Source organism: Gekko japonicus, unplaced genomic scaffold (assembly GCF_001447785.1).
Source record: "Gekko japonicus isolate JY-2015 unplaced genomic scaffold, Gekko_japonicus_V1.1 scaffold2801, whole genome shotgun sequence".
NCBI lineage: Eukaryota > Metazoa > Chordata > Lepidosauria > Squamata > Gekkonidae > Gekko > Gekko japonicus.
The window spans coordinates 61,158-75,820 of NW_015172630.1; the positions used below are offsets into that span (position 1 = coordinate 61,158).

At 46.6% G+C, this 14,663-nt stretch overlaps 1 protein-coding gene across 1 annotated transcript in view; it reads right to left on the reverse strand.

Annotated features, from left to right (window-relative positions):
- Nucleotides 1-14,663, reverse strand: part of EGFR (epidermal growth factor receptor) — a gene marked incomplete at its 5' end in the record, with an annotated part of 76,623 nt that overhangs the window by 45,045 nt on the left and 16,915 nt on the right. The window contains 7 exons of the mRNA XM_015421691.1: nucleotides 1,283-1,412; nucleotides 3,059-3,258; nucleotides 5,339-5,429; nucleotides 8,121-8,194; nucleotides 8,291-8,417; nucleotides 9,976-10,066; nucleotides 12,562-12,794. Of these exons, the coding sequence (XP_015277177.1) occupies nucleotides 1,283-1,412; nucleotides 3,059-3,258; nucleotides 5,339-5,429; nucleotides 8,121-8,194; nucleotides 8,291-8,417; nucleotides 9,976-10,066; nucleotides 12,562-12,794 (946 nt within the window). The remainder of the gene's footprint in view (nucleotides 1-1,282; nucleotides 1,413-3,058; nucleotides 3,259-5,338; nucleotides 5,430-8,120; nucleotides 8,195-8,290; nucleotides 8,418-9,975; nucleotides 10,067-12,561; nucleotides 12,795-14,663) is intronic.

Genomic DNA, 14,663 nt, shown 5'->3' on the forward strand with positions numbered 1-14,663 from the left:
AAATGAAAGACTCCTCTCAGCTTCTTTGGCTGACAGAAGGGGGAGGGGTGGCCCAGCTTGATCAACACAAAAAACTGTTCCTGGGATCACGAGACAAAAACCTTGTGGGACGGAGGGGAACCAGGTGAGACTGAGCAGAGAAACTGACGGGATCCAACCCTGTGAGTTTCACTACTTTGGAAGCACTTCTGACTTAACTGAAGAGAACAAACAAAGGAGAAGTGGGAGGCTAGCTCAACCCGAAATGTACCAAGAATGCTTCAAGGGCCGAGCTGCAGCAAATAAAATCTGTATCAAAAGAAATATATTTATTCTACAGTGTACACAATGATATAATTAAAAACATAGGGCCTGAATATCAGGCTACAATTAAGAGCAGGGCTATTTTTGGGCAGGAACGCACAGGAACGGAGTTCCGGCTGGCTCCCAAGTTGGCCAGGCCCAGCAGGAACTCATTAGCATAATAGGCCACACCCAACAGCAGAAACTCATTAGGATTGGCTACATTAGGGGTGTGTGGCCTAACATGCAAATGAGTTCCTGCTACAAAAAAAGGCCCTGGGTTTTGACAACAAACAAGGTAAACAGAATAAGAAGCAAAAGGTGGGTGTGGCTGGATAACCACACTTCTGGTAACATGTGGGTGCAGCCTAATGTGCTAATAAGCTGTGCTGTCAGGGGTGTGGCCCAATATGCTAATGAGTTCCTGCTGTTGGGTGTGGCCTATTATGCTAATGAGTTCCTGCTGGGCTTTTTCTACAAAAAGAGCCCTAATTAAGTCATCAAGAAGAGACCTTCTACAAGATTTAACTAAATATTTCAACAGAATCCCCCCCCCATGATCGTTCACCTTATTATATTCTAGAGATTAATAAAACTTCCGCAGAACTGCTGTTGGTGAATGTGCATTTTGTGATTACCGTGAACCGCCACTGTGCTCACATGCACACGTTTCGCTTTTGCACAGAAAACGCCTCAAACCAGACCATGTAACCCAAAGCTCCCACTTTTTTTCCTTTGTTCTCTCTCCGTATAAAAATCTTGCTGACGGACGTTTCACTTCACTGCATGGGATGAAGGGTGGGGGGCTCAAGCCTGCAAATGCTTGTAAGCACAATAAATGTGTTTTAAGTTGCCACAGGGATATTGTGTTGCAAACTACTGGGCAAAACGAAAGAGTCACCTGCATAGGACAGGACCGCGGTTGTATGGGTGCAAGCTGCGGTATGCCCCCCCCCCCAGCATTTTTGCGATTCTTGCATAGAGTGGAGATAATTCTTACCCTTGATGAATACTGCACTCTTGCACACACTGCTTGCGAGAAAAGTAACGACAAGAGAAGCACTGGAAAGGCCCCGGGCCCCAACAGCCGTTATCCGAGCAGAGGGGATGACAAACCTGCCTTGTAGCAGCTGAGAGAGAGAGAGAGAGAGAGAGACAAAAGCCCCAATGTCAGTATCTATACCACATTTTTTTAAAAAAAATCAAATGATAAGAAGGTCTTTTAGGAATTTTCTGACACAGTACCGTCCAAGCGATACTGCACCATACTTTAGGACGTGTCAAAAGACAGAACTGGAAAGTAACTAGAGAGAAGAATCATGACTCAGATGTACACCGTTGGCCAATTAAATAAAACAAGCTTTCCTCTTCCATCACTATATCTAAAACACACCTGGCTAAGTATCAACAGCACACACCCTTTCGCACCCATTTTATCAACACACCAAAACCCTTTCTGTTCTTCACAGTCTCACACAATTCCAAGTCCTCCTATAAAGTCTGCCACGAGGATTTTTCCGTGCCCAGTCTGCGGAGGTCCCTGTGACCAGGCGGCTTTCCATTCGGCCCTACAAACGACACTTCTTGCTCGCCAGCGGCTTGAGAGCCACAGAGATGAATGGGCTCCTTCCTCTGCCACAGGCACACGCATCAACACGTGTTACTTCTGCCGCTGTCCAGAAAACACACACCCATTGGAGGGCCATCTGGAAGACTGGACATTGGCCAACATCGAGGGCCTTTTGGAACACTCCCCCCCCCGCCTTCTGGCTCAACCTTCCTTCTCTGCGAGAGGGGGCGTGGCTATCTCAGGAGCAGCAGGAGACGAAGGCTTCTTTGTTACAGGGGTGGGAGAAAGGCCTTCTTAGAAAAAAGTGGCAGCAGAGAAGTTTAACGTATGTGTGCATGGCTGTGTGGGTCAGAGGCTGAAATGGACAGATTGACAAATATACTAAAAGGAAAAATGGAAGAAGAATTTATGGGACCATGGAGGGCGTTTTATGACTGGCTAAAACATAAGTACTAAGAAACTAAGACTAAATTAAGAACAATAAGAAAGATGGTTATCTTTCAGGAGAAAATTTGCATGCAGAATGTTAATTTGGATTTTTATATATAACTCTGTACTCTTTCTTTTCCCTTCTTTTCCCTTTCCCCCTTTCTATATATAAACTAATAAAACTCTATTAAAAAAAAAGAGGCCACCGTTTTAATATTTTGTGCAGGATTAAAAGGTAAAGGTTTCCCTTGCTCGAAAGCCAGTCGAGTCCGACTCTAGGGTTGCGGTGCTCATCTCCGTTTCAAAGCCGAAGAGCCAGCGCTGTCTGAAGACGTTTCTGTGGTCATGTGGCCGGCATGACCAAACACCAAGGCGCACGGAACGCTGTTATCTTCCCACCAAAGTGGTACCTATTTATCTACTTGCAATTTCTTGCTTTCGAACTGCTAGGTTGGCAGGAGCTAGAACTAGAGACGGGAGCTCACTCCGTCTTGCGGCACACTTGGGTCTCGAACTGCTGAACTACTGACTTTCCACAGCCTGCAGTTCAGCGTCTTAACCGCTTGAGCCAGCCATGATGCCCTTGTGCAGGATTACAGAGAGGTAAAATAATGTCATGGAGGAGTAATCTGTGTACGCTGATGCGTACATAAAGGGTAAAATTACTGCAGAGAAAACGTGACTGAAAACGAGTTTGTCACTACTGCACACAATAATAGAAAATATGTTTTCTGAAATGCACAGCTTATTCCCGACTGAAACTCTGACTTTACTCACCACACCACGTTTCATTTCCATTATAGGAGAGACTTGTTTTTTGATTGTTTGTTTTGAAAAGCGCGGTCCAGTTCACGGTGTTAGCATAGCAGAGGTCCTTGTTTTTCAAAATCACAACGTCTCCGTCGCTTACTTCCTTGAGAGCACGCAATCCCAGAGATTTTATGCTCAAACCAGTGATGGCAATTGCAAATCGGCTACTAAAATGGAACAAAAAAAGGGCAGGTAAGCAAGCAGGGAGGATGCCGACCAACCACTGCCAACGGGCTCAGCCTTTCTTCTGTGTGAGAGTGTATGCGGCTATCTGAGGAACAGGAAGAGACAAGGAGTCCTTGCTTGAAGGACGGGAGAAAGGGCCAGGAAGGTGGCCACAAGAACCATGATGCAATTTGTTCTAATTAGTAACCATCTGGACCATTCTCCCAAAGTGAAACCCTTCTTTGGCGTTGAAAAAAGCAACCATTTAAAGGCAGTGGTGGATTAGGAGAATGGACACGCTCACATCTGGCGTTCAGACAGAGATGCTATTGAATTTCTCACCCCTGGTGACAAGATCTGATCTTCAAATCAGGATCTTGTACCATCTATTACTACTTGCCATGCGTGGCTTCACTTTTAAAGCACCCTCTGAAATTGCTGGCTATTGAGACCTCTACAAATTGACGATATTCCCTTCCTACCTTTAATTTCAATGTTTACTTTCTGTTTTCATTGTACAGGCACTATTCTGAGGGCAGTTATTAGTCCGACTTACCGATAAGACACTACAGTGCACAGTATGATTCTTCTCGTACAGATGCCGCAGCTCCGTGTCCCTTTATGTTTATCTGTTGATAGTTAACTCGCTGTACTAGGCATTTTATTGTAACTTAATGCCTTTATGTTTTCATTTAGTTATGCCACTGTTGTTTATATATGTACTTTAATAATATTATAATAAAATTTTGAAAATTAAAATAAAAAATCCTCCAATTTTCTGTTCATTTCTCTTCTGTGCGGCTCAAACCTGCGAGTCTTTGTTTTCATGGAGTTTTGCTCACGCCACACTTTCCCCCGACGTCATTTTTTTGTGTCAGCTGTGCACAAACGACGTAATAGAAGCAAATTAGCCGGGAACACCAGCCATTAAAGCGAGCAGAACCAAAAAAGGTAACAAGGACAGCATATGGAAAAGGAGATGTGTTACAGGGCATGGTTTGTACACAGTTGTATATCCCTCCTTTTACATGGTGAGGATTCTGTTCAAGGCTGTTCAAGACTGTGTATTTCAGGTGTCTTATTCACAGACACAAAAATCCTCCTATGAAACCTTCTGAATAAATAGGCATTGTCTTATTTACACGAGACATTGATCCCCAGAGGCAATAGGGCAAGGGGAAGCTGGTGGAGCTTGGGGTGTGTGTCACCATGAACAGATAAAGCTTCCTTACATGAAATCAGACCCTCAGTCCGACAAAGTCAGCGCTGTCCACTCAAGACCCACAGTGGCTTCCCAGGTCAGAGAACTTTCACATCGCTTACTACCCGGTCCTATCTACTTTGGAGATGCTGGGGATTGAGCCCTGGGCCTTTTGCATGCCGAACACATGCTCTACCACGGAGCCACAGCCAGCCATCATTGTCTCCTGGGACATCAATAGCACACGGGGCTATCAAATAATTGGCAAGACACCATGCATGTTTGCAAAAGGCTATGCTCAGCTACACGTCGTGCAGGGCTGTATACAGGGAAACGCCAACAACACCTACACATGTGACCTGGCAAGCAGATGGGAAAGTTGGAGAGACTGCCTTAACCAGGGCTTGCTGAGCGTGGCTAAGTGCAGTTATGTTTAATGTTTATACCTCGGTTCAAGCCGCAGTTTTACATCCTGCTCCGATTCTTAACCATCATTTAATTATTCAGACGCCACTCTTGGTCACAGGTAAGCCCAACAAGTTTATGTTTATGCCTCACTTTCGCAAGAAGCCTCTTTCTTTCCCTCCCTCCCTTTGTCTTTCTCCTCAGCTCAAGAAGAAACAAACAAAAACCAGGAGCCCAGTGAACGGCCTAAGGTGCCGGATGCTGATACAGATAAGCAGGTATTAACTGGATCAGCAATGTCAATGGGAGTTAATGAAATAGACCCCGCCCCAAAGGAGAAGAGAGTGGCAGATAATGTTGGGCTGTGACCTAATCGCTGGTCATGAACCAACAACTGAAGACCAGGGCTCGAGTCCTCCCAAACAAACCCAGCTGTATACACACAGAGGGTTTCCTGGTATGTAGGCTTTACTCACTGTTGTTTTGTTCTGCCTCGTATAACCTCCAGATTTTCAAACACGTTCAAGTCAGTGGCATTTTTAGGCCATTCCTGGATCAACAAAAATCCTAAAATGAGGGGAAAAAACCCTTTATATATAAAAATAGCATTAACAAGGGGATTTTTTTTTTAAAAAAAGCAAGCAAAAAACCTTTTCTGTTCTCCTCTTTTAATGAGAACTTCAAAACCAACATTGACATTTCAGGGCTTATGGAGTTATTTTAACACGGCCTTGTAAACAGTTTACAGATGGCTAAACACTGCAAAGGTTGGTGTCTTTCAGACCTCAGCAGCTTGGGACAGTGCAGATTTTTTTTTGCTTCTTCATTTCCCAGCTGGAAACTCGTGTCTTTCAGCAAGGCAGAAAAGCCAGCCTACTTCCCTTACTATTGAAGCCCTTTACAAAACCAAGGGGGCGGGAAATGAGAGGATAAAGCAGAGCAGGGTTCCAGAATCACAATTATTCCTAAGAATTATGCTCTGTTAGGGTGGGGAAGACTGGTGTACAGGCATAATATTCCGGGAACAGCTCTCAAACAACTACTCATTTTTGAACTGTCCCTTGCTACCTGTTTGTTTATTTGTTTGTTCTGTTCCCAAATTGGGACGCATTCCTCCTTGCCAGAAAAAAAAAAGATGAGTTAATTAGGCTGTACCACCTGGTCTTCCTCTGAAAAAGACTAGGGTCAGGGAATTCCTGCACTCAAACACAGCATCCAACAACACATTTGTTACTTCCTCCCTGCTGTGAACAGGAAAGATCGCTTTTGTAAGGGAAATGCTGAACATGTATGGAGCGGCCTTATACTAAATCAGACCATCAGTCCATCTAGGACAGTATTGTCTACTGAGACTGGCAGTGGCTCTCCAGGGTCTCAGGTGGAGGTCTTTCACATAACCTACTACCTGGTCGTTTTAACTGGAAATGCTGGGGATTGAACTGGGGACCTTCTGCATGTCAAGCAGATGCTCTACCACTGAGCCACAGCCCTTCCCCTAACTCTTAACAGTCTCCTAACAGTCCCAAACCTTTGGCTTCAGTTGTTGTTGTTTAGTCGCACAGTCGAGTCCGACTCTTTGCGACCCCATGGACCAGATCCCGCCAGGCCTTCCGGTCTTCCGCCGTCCTCTGAAGTTGGCTCAACTTCATGTTCGTTGCATCTATGACACTGTCTAACCATCTCATCCTTTGCCGTCCCCGTCTTCTTTGACCTTCAATCTTTCCCAGCATCAGGGTCTTCTCCAGTGAGTGCTCCCTTCTCATTGGGTGGCCAAAGTATTTGAGCTTCAGTTTTATTATCATCTGGCCTTCCAGGGAACAGTCAGGGTTCAGAGTCCTGCTCTAATTTGCCATGGATGACACGGTGCATGTGCACAAGCTCAACATCATGAAATGGGGGCAAGTTTGGGGCAGCGGGAGAGAGACTGACTGGGTGGCCATGCAGCTCCAAAACGTCAACTAGGAAACAGTCTGTGTGGGTCTTGACAATTCTGTCAGGGTCAACAGCAAGCAGGTCCAAACACACTCTCCTGAAAAGGCTATGTTTTATTGGAATACTAGTCTGTTGCCAAGTGGTACAGGTACATTGTCAGGAATAACGATTAGTGCAGGGGGCTCCATACATATACTCTGATGCTGCATCTAGCTAAGCAAATGGAATCCAAGTGTGCGCGCGGGAATTCTCCTGGCAGGATATTACATCATGAATGGAAGACTCACCGCAATCCCTTGAGAGCAGAAATATTCACACCCGTAGTGGAATCCAAGCCCTCCCTTCCCTTCAAGGTTATACTGATAACGCTGTCTGGCTGAACCAGTTCGCACGGGGGAAAGAGCGCCTCCCTTATGTTGCCCACGGTAGCTAAGCAAAGCAAGCATGTGCGGCTGTGCAAAAGTCAGGGACAAAAGAAAACAAAGAAAGCATGGCAGCTACTGACAGAAATCTAGCTAAGCCTACATCGCAGGGTTGGTAAATTCTGAGAATAAATGAGAATCACCAGCCCCTTCGTGCTTCTGTGCAGGCGCACACTGTGAAAAGCCATCATACACACAGATCTCTGCATATTTCCCAAGGGTCTTTATGCGTGTAAAACCTGCTGGTGCTCCAAACTGGGATGTCAGTCTGGTGAGCTCATGAACCAGACCAATATTGACAAGCAATTAATTCCCCTAAGATCTAAGCATTCCAGATCAAAGCAAAGCACTCTAGAAGATGCCTCCGGCCTTGGGCACTCTTTGACTCTACAATGCGAACATTTTTTTTTTGTTAGAATTAAGCTGCTAGATTATGCTGACCTTGCAAAAACCAGCTTTTTAAGAACTTCACATGTTAAACGAGGTTTCTGGTTTTTCTCACCAGGTTTTATTGTTCACCCTGAGGCAACTAGAGGTTTCCCGTTTTTCAGAAACTGATAGGCGGGAGCGCGAAAGGCAATAGGGGGTTGTTAAAACTTTTGAGCTTGTCCTGTGAACTGCTGAAATCAGATCTTCAAATAATGTTGGAACAGAATTCATTAAAAAAAAACCCTACCCTTGAACACCCGTAAGTCCCAAAGACATTTTTCTGAGCCAGATAGCAACAGAAACAGCAACCAAATTCTGAAGATGGGCTGTAATTCTGGCGGATCCCCCTGGAGGGCGGCATCCTTACTTCCAACCACAGAGCTGGTAGAAACCAGCCTCCCACAACCTCCGTTCTTTTCTAATCTGAAAACCTTGTTTCTCAGTAAGGTTTTTAAAGCTATTTGCTATTACTAACCTGTGATTTCTCTAACAGTTTTAAAGATGTCCAACTGCTTTGGATCCACAGGAGGGGTTCCGGTATAGCCGTCACTAGAAAAACAACAACGGAATTGGTGATTCTGGTGGAACGGAAGAGCTGCCTCGAACTGGTCTCTCCCCCATGAGAGGCACTTAGCAATGGCTTACCCTGAAAATGTCACTTTCAGAAATGAGAGGTAGCCGTTGATTACGGTGCAGTTTATGAAATTGTTGATATTGGACGCGTTGACAGCAAGGGCGTCTTTGAGTTTACCCATTCCGATCCCACTGCATACTGGTAAAAAGAGAACGACAAAATGTTAGGGCTTAATAAGGATATTACTCAGGGCTCTTTTTGTAGCAGGAACTCCTTTGCATATTAGGTGACACGCCCCTAATGTAGCCAATCCTCCAAGAGCTTACAGTAGCCCCTGTAAGAAAAGCTCTGTAAGCTCTTGGAGGATTGGCTACATGGGGGGGGTGTGTCGCCTAATATGCAAAGGAGTTCCTGCTACAAAAAGAGCCTTGATTTACTGTACATGCCCACCCCACCCCGGTTCAGATCAGCAGCTGGCTTTTTTTAGAGATTTGAGCATCCACATGAGACTCTTGTATGGCTGGAGGAAACTTCGAACGAGTCTTTATCAAAGTATTTTATCCCACTGACACTTTTGAAAATAAGCCTGCAAAGCATGACTGGCTGGGCGTGGTCCAATACGGCTACCCAAGGGTGCATTCTAATGTCACAACAAACTCTCATTACACAGAGGTTTCTCAGCATCATGCATAAGCGCCAGTTGTTTGCTGTGCTCTTGTACACCCCTCAATCCTCCCACATCAACGAGAGGGTAGAACATGGATTCCTCACAGCGATGAAACTGTGGGCACTTTTTACATTTCAAAAAAACAACCCCACAACCCAGTAGGGGGTGCCACCGCAAAACAGCTGCTTTGGGAGGTGGGACCAATCACACAAAGTTGGGAGGTCTGAGGCTAAGCATCCTCCTATGATGGAGGCAGCTGTTTCTGAATAGGTCCATCCTGCAGACACAAAAGTTGACGCCTACAAGCTTTTCTGAAGCACCCACTGCTCCAGTGAGGTGAAGAAAGCCAGGATTAGTTCTTCGGTTTGGGGAAAAGATGCTGTGGGGAAGAAACAAGCAGGTGCAAGGAAACATACTGATGGGCACCGGGGAACACACAAACACCATATTGGGGACTATTGGTATACAGCTTGATTGTGTCAGGTTAACAGTCAAATCACTCTCCACACGCACTTTTGCAGCAAATGTTTTATTTAGAGATATGAGATGCTTTGGGTTCAAACTCTTTGTTAGGACTGAATTGCAAACGCGGGAAAGCAGGATATAGGTACAACCCCAAGGTTCCATTCACAACCACGTCAGCATTGCTACAATGACTATGAAAGATATAAAGTTATTATCTAGCCAGACACCGACTTTACTTCAAGGACATTTCTTGTGTGAAAGATGTCTTGAGGCCCCATAAGAAAGTTACCAGCAAGCCTCCCTAATTTACTACAGACACTCCCCACGCCCAGGAATACGAGGGCAGGCGAGGGCAGCATAAGGGGTACAGAGAGCAAGCAGAATATATCAGGTTGAAATACAGCAGGTTCAGCTAGTCAAATGCCCGAGTCTGACATACTGCCTCCCCCCCAGCTATCAACCCCCTGTCTTGTGGGGATGCCTTCGATGGAACTCTTTGATCAGACGGGCTGCTCTAATATGCTTGGACAGAACCCATTCATTCTCCTCTGGCCCAAAGTCCTTCCACTTGACCAGGTAGTAAAGCCGGCCTCTTTTAAGCCTGGATTCAAGGATGGTCTCCACCATTTGGTGGAGTTGCCCATTGATCAGAAGAGGTGGTGGAGCCGGTGGACGAGGAGTCCAGGGCGAAGGTCCAGGATCCCTTTTCAGGAGGCTGAAATGAAACACAGGGTGCAAAGAACGGAGCGATTTAGGTAGTTCAACTTCAACAGCTACCTTATTAATAGCCCGAGTAACTTTAAAAGGTCTTATGTAGTTCCACCCCAGTTTTCGTCTGGGTTGTAGTCCCTTAATGTGCTTGGTAAAAGTTGTACCCAGTTGTCTTGTTGGTGATTCGCATAACACCTTAAAAACTGCTCCAAAACTTGGTTGGTGCATTCCGTTTGGCCATCTGTCTTGGGGTGGTGGCCATCTGTCTCGGGGTGGCAACTACTGCTAAGTCCATGCTCCACCCCCAACAGCGCCATCAGTTCCTTCCAAAGCTTGGCAACAAACTGAGCCCCATGGTCGGATACGACCTTCTTTGGCAAAGTATGCAATCTTATCACATGTTGTAAAAACATAGCAAGTTACTTGGCAGTGGATATCTGTTTGCATGGAATGACGTGGGCTTGCTTTGAGAACAGATCCACCACTACCCATATAACTGTTTTCCTCTGGATCAGAGGTAAAATCCATAGATATCGCAGCCCAGGGTCTTTCGGGGGTTTCCAATGGCTGCAGCTGGCCAGACACCCACCCCCCCCGTTTACTCATCAAACGGGTTTGGCAGGTAGTTACATATCTAGAAATGTCTTTTCTCATGCCAGGCCACCAAAACTGTCTCTGAACAAGATGCAAGGTTTTCAGGTACCCAAAGTGTCCCAACATTTTATTATCATGGCTTTGAGACAAAATCTCTCCTCTCAGCGCTTTGGTACATTGGTACCTTTGCACCAACTCCCATCATCCCACTGCCATAGCCCCTCCTTTTCCACCTCCTGAACATTTTATTATCATGGCTTTGAGAGAAAATCTCTCCTCTCAGCGCTTTGGTACGTAGGTCTTGTCACCTTTGCACCAACTCCCATCGTCCTACTGCCATAGCCCCTCCTTTTCCACCTCCTCCGTTTCACGGGGGGGGGGGGGGAGCGCTGATTTCAGCTTTTCCACCCAACTACTCAGTTCCGTCTCCCTCCCCGCTTTCACCTGGCTATGTGTTAGCACAGCTCCTCCCAATTGGGCGGGAGAAAACATAGTGTTTGTGACCTCATCATGCTGACTGATGTGTTGTGGGAGGAGCGAGAGGGCATCAGCAAGAAAGTTGGCTTTCCCTGGGAGGTACTTTATGGTGAACTGAAACTTAGAAAAACATTCTGCCCATCAGAGCTGCTTGGCGTTCAGGCAGCGGGGTGCTCTTAGCGATTTTAAATTTTTATGGTATGTCCATACTTCAAACGGTACCCTCGCCCCCTCCAGCCAGTGCCACCATGTAGTTAGCACCAGTTTCACTGCTGCAGCCTCCTTGTCCCACACGGCCCAGTTTCGCTCCACCCCCGAATTTTTTTTAGAAACATAAGCAAGGGGGTGCAACTTGCCATATTGGCCCCTATGTAAAATAATCAGGTCATCAAGATACACCACCACCCCTTTGAACAGGTGTTTGTGCAACACTTAGTTGATTAGGTTCATGAACACAACCGGGGCTCCAGCCAATCCAAATGGCATAACCAAATACTCAAACTGTCCCAGTGGGGTATTAAAGGCAGTCTTATGTTTGTCCCCCTCCTGTATTCGCACCCGAAAATAGACATCCCTTAAATCCAACATGGTAAATATTTTTCCTTTGGCAGCCTCAGCCAATAAGTCTTTAATTATAGGCAAGGGGTAGGCGTTGGACATGGAAACAGCGTTCAGACCCCGGTAGATGGGACACAACCTCAGCCCCCCGTTTTCTTTTTCTGAAATAACACGGGAGCCACAAAAGGGGAGGTAGCTGGCCGCATAAAACCATGCTCGAGGTTTTTGTCAATGAAGCGGCGCAGCTCCTCCCTTTCGGTGGGGCGCATAGCATACAACTTTACTTTCGGCATTTTATGCCCGGGTAAGATTTCTATGGCACAGTCAGTTTTTCAGTGAGGGGGTAACTCATCTGCCTCCCTCTCTTCGACGTTCCAAATCTCTATATTCGGGCGGAGTAGTGTTTAATTCCTCACGCATCAGACAGACCCTTTCTGGCACAGGACAGGGCTCTTCCCCCCACGCCAGATTCCATTGATGCTCTTTACAGAGGGGTCTAAGAAACTCAGCGTCCCCTGGCTCCACTGTATGTAAGGGTCGTGAGCTGCAAGCCAAGGGTTGCCCAATACCATAGGGAACTGGGCGGTGGGGTGTACTATAAATGACCTCTGCTCCCAATGTCTAGACACACCCACCGGTAACTTGATTGTTTGGTACTGAGACGACTGCATAGTAGTACCATCCATCTGGATAAAAACCACCGGTTCTTTCAACTTCAGCACTCCAGCCCCCAGACCCATAACTAAGGTTGGGCTTATTAAGTCTCAAGAACACCCAAAGTCAATAAGGGCCCTCACCCACACTTGGGTTCCGGCCCCGGGGTGCAAAATGGTAACAATCACAAAAAAACAGTGATGTGCAGGTTCTCACCGATTCTTGCGCTGGAGCATCACGGACCTGCTGGCTGGCGCACTTCACAGCAGGTACCTGAGGCTCATCGCCGTTGCTGGATGAGGTTGTCCCCAACGAGGGGAATTCAACAGCCTGCAGCACTCTAGGTGACTTGGGTCTCTTCCCAGGCAGCTTCCCTTTCTTCTCTTGATAATCTTTGTGCCGTTCCTCGCGCCTTTTGCGGTCTTTGGGCCAGGTCCAGTTGCAATTGACTGCAAAGTGACCTGGCTTGCCACACCACAGGCACAGGCCCCTCTTCAGGCAGTGCTCTCAATCCCTGCCCATGGGCATTCCTCTGCCTCTCACCCCTCTGATGGCCACCAATAAGTCTTTAATTATAGGCAAGGGGTAGACGCCATGGATCGGCGTCTTGTGCTGACAGAACTTCACTAGGTTGTGGCGATTCTCCACTTCACACGCCACCTGGATCTACCCTGCTACGGTGAGGGGGTTATCTTGGGCTAACACCTTCTCCAAGATGATGGTACTCAGGCTGGCTTGGTAGAACTCGATCAGGACCTCTTCTGGCCACCCCAGCAGTTCGGCGGTGGTAGCCTTGAGCTCATCTGAATACTCTTGGACTGAATGAGTACCTTGGCATATCCCTTGCAACTGGGTTCAGGCTTTCTCCAATTCCGGGGGGTCCTTGAATTGATGACGTAGGGCATGCATGAACGTGTCGACACTCGGGTGCCGCCCATTGTATAGACTGACGAACCAGTCTGCAGCTCTGTCTCACAGACGAGAGCCCACAAAATCTACTCTTTGCTCATCCGATGCAAGGTTATGGCCCCACTCTCGCAGCATCTTTCACACTTGTATTGTGAAGAACGCTAACTTGGCGGGACTCCCATCAAAGGTTGCTTCCAGGGCATCCTGGGGGCTCTCACACTCCATACCGACCTTGCGGGGTAGCGGGGCCGGTCGCGGGGCTTGCTTAGCCTCGTCTCCACCCCCTCATTCCTCTTCTTTGGAGGATTCAGACTCTTCCTTTTCCATCAGTTCTTTTACTAACTTGGGCAGATTCTTCACCAGGTATTGGAACCCCTCCTTCAGCTCCTTTAAGTCGGAACATAAACTGGAATGAGCCTTCTCAGCGGAGTGATCCTCCTCCCATTTCTCTTGCATCTTGCCCAGCTCTGGGTCATCCTGGAAGGTGTGCGAGACTCTGCGTCACTCCCGTTGACTCTGTCCCCGGGCTCCCCAGAATCTCGAGGTGCCCCCCAACCAGGCCGGATCATCCCAGTGATCGGGGGGCTGGAAGAAGACTTGCTTCTTGGGGCATGCACCAGTGCTCTTGGTGGCTTTCTTCTTCTGAGGGTCAGGCACAAGGTTCTCGGGTTCAGACCCGGTGCTAGTGCCTGCCCCGCCGTCTCCATCACCATTCCCCATTCTCGCTGGAGAGGGGGATTCCGGTAGGAGAAAAGGGAGTCCTAACAATCTGTCAGGTTCCCAGTCAAATCACTCTCCACACGCACTTTTGCAGCGAATGTTTTATTTATAGATATGAGATGCTTTGGGTTCAAACTCTTTGTTAGGACTGAATTGCAAAGGCAGGAAAGCAGGATATAGATACAAACCCAAGATTCCATTCACAACCACGTCAGCAAACAAACAAACAAACAAACAATACCTTTATTGGCATAAAATATTAAACAGTTGCCATAGGGTAAAACAATCCTATAAAATTTGTGAAAAATAGATAACTTCTAGAAACATTACAAAGGTATGTCTATTTGTATGAGCTTAAAATTATAGCAAGATAAAAAATTTCCCAACCGCAAAACCTTGAATTAAATTATACTAACTCATTGAACTCAATTAGAATGATCAGGGACATTTTTCCGTTTTATAAGACCATAAAAGAACTTGGCAGTCAATTCAATAATCTCCGAATCTCGAGAAGTAAGGAGGTAGTGTAGCTTGCTTCACAACCGCAAAACCTTGAATTAAATTATACTAACTCATTGAACTCAATTAGAATGATCAGGGACGTTTTTCCGTTTTATAAGACCATAAAAGAACTTGGCAGTCAATTCAATAATCTCCGAATCTCGAGAAGTAAGGAGGTAGTGTAGCTT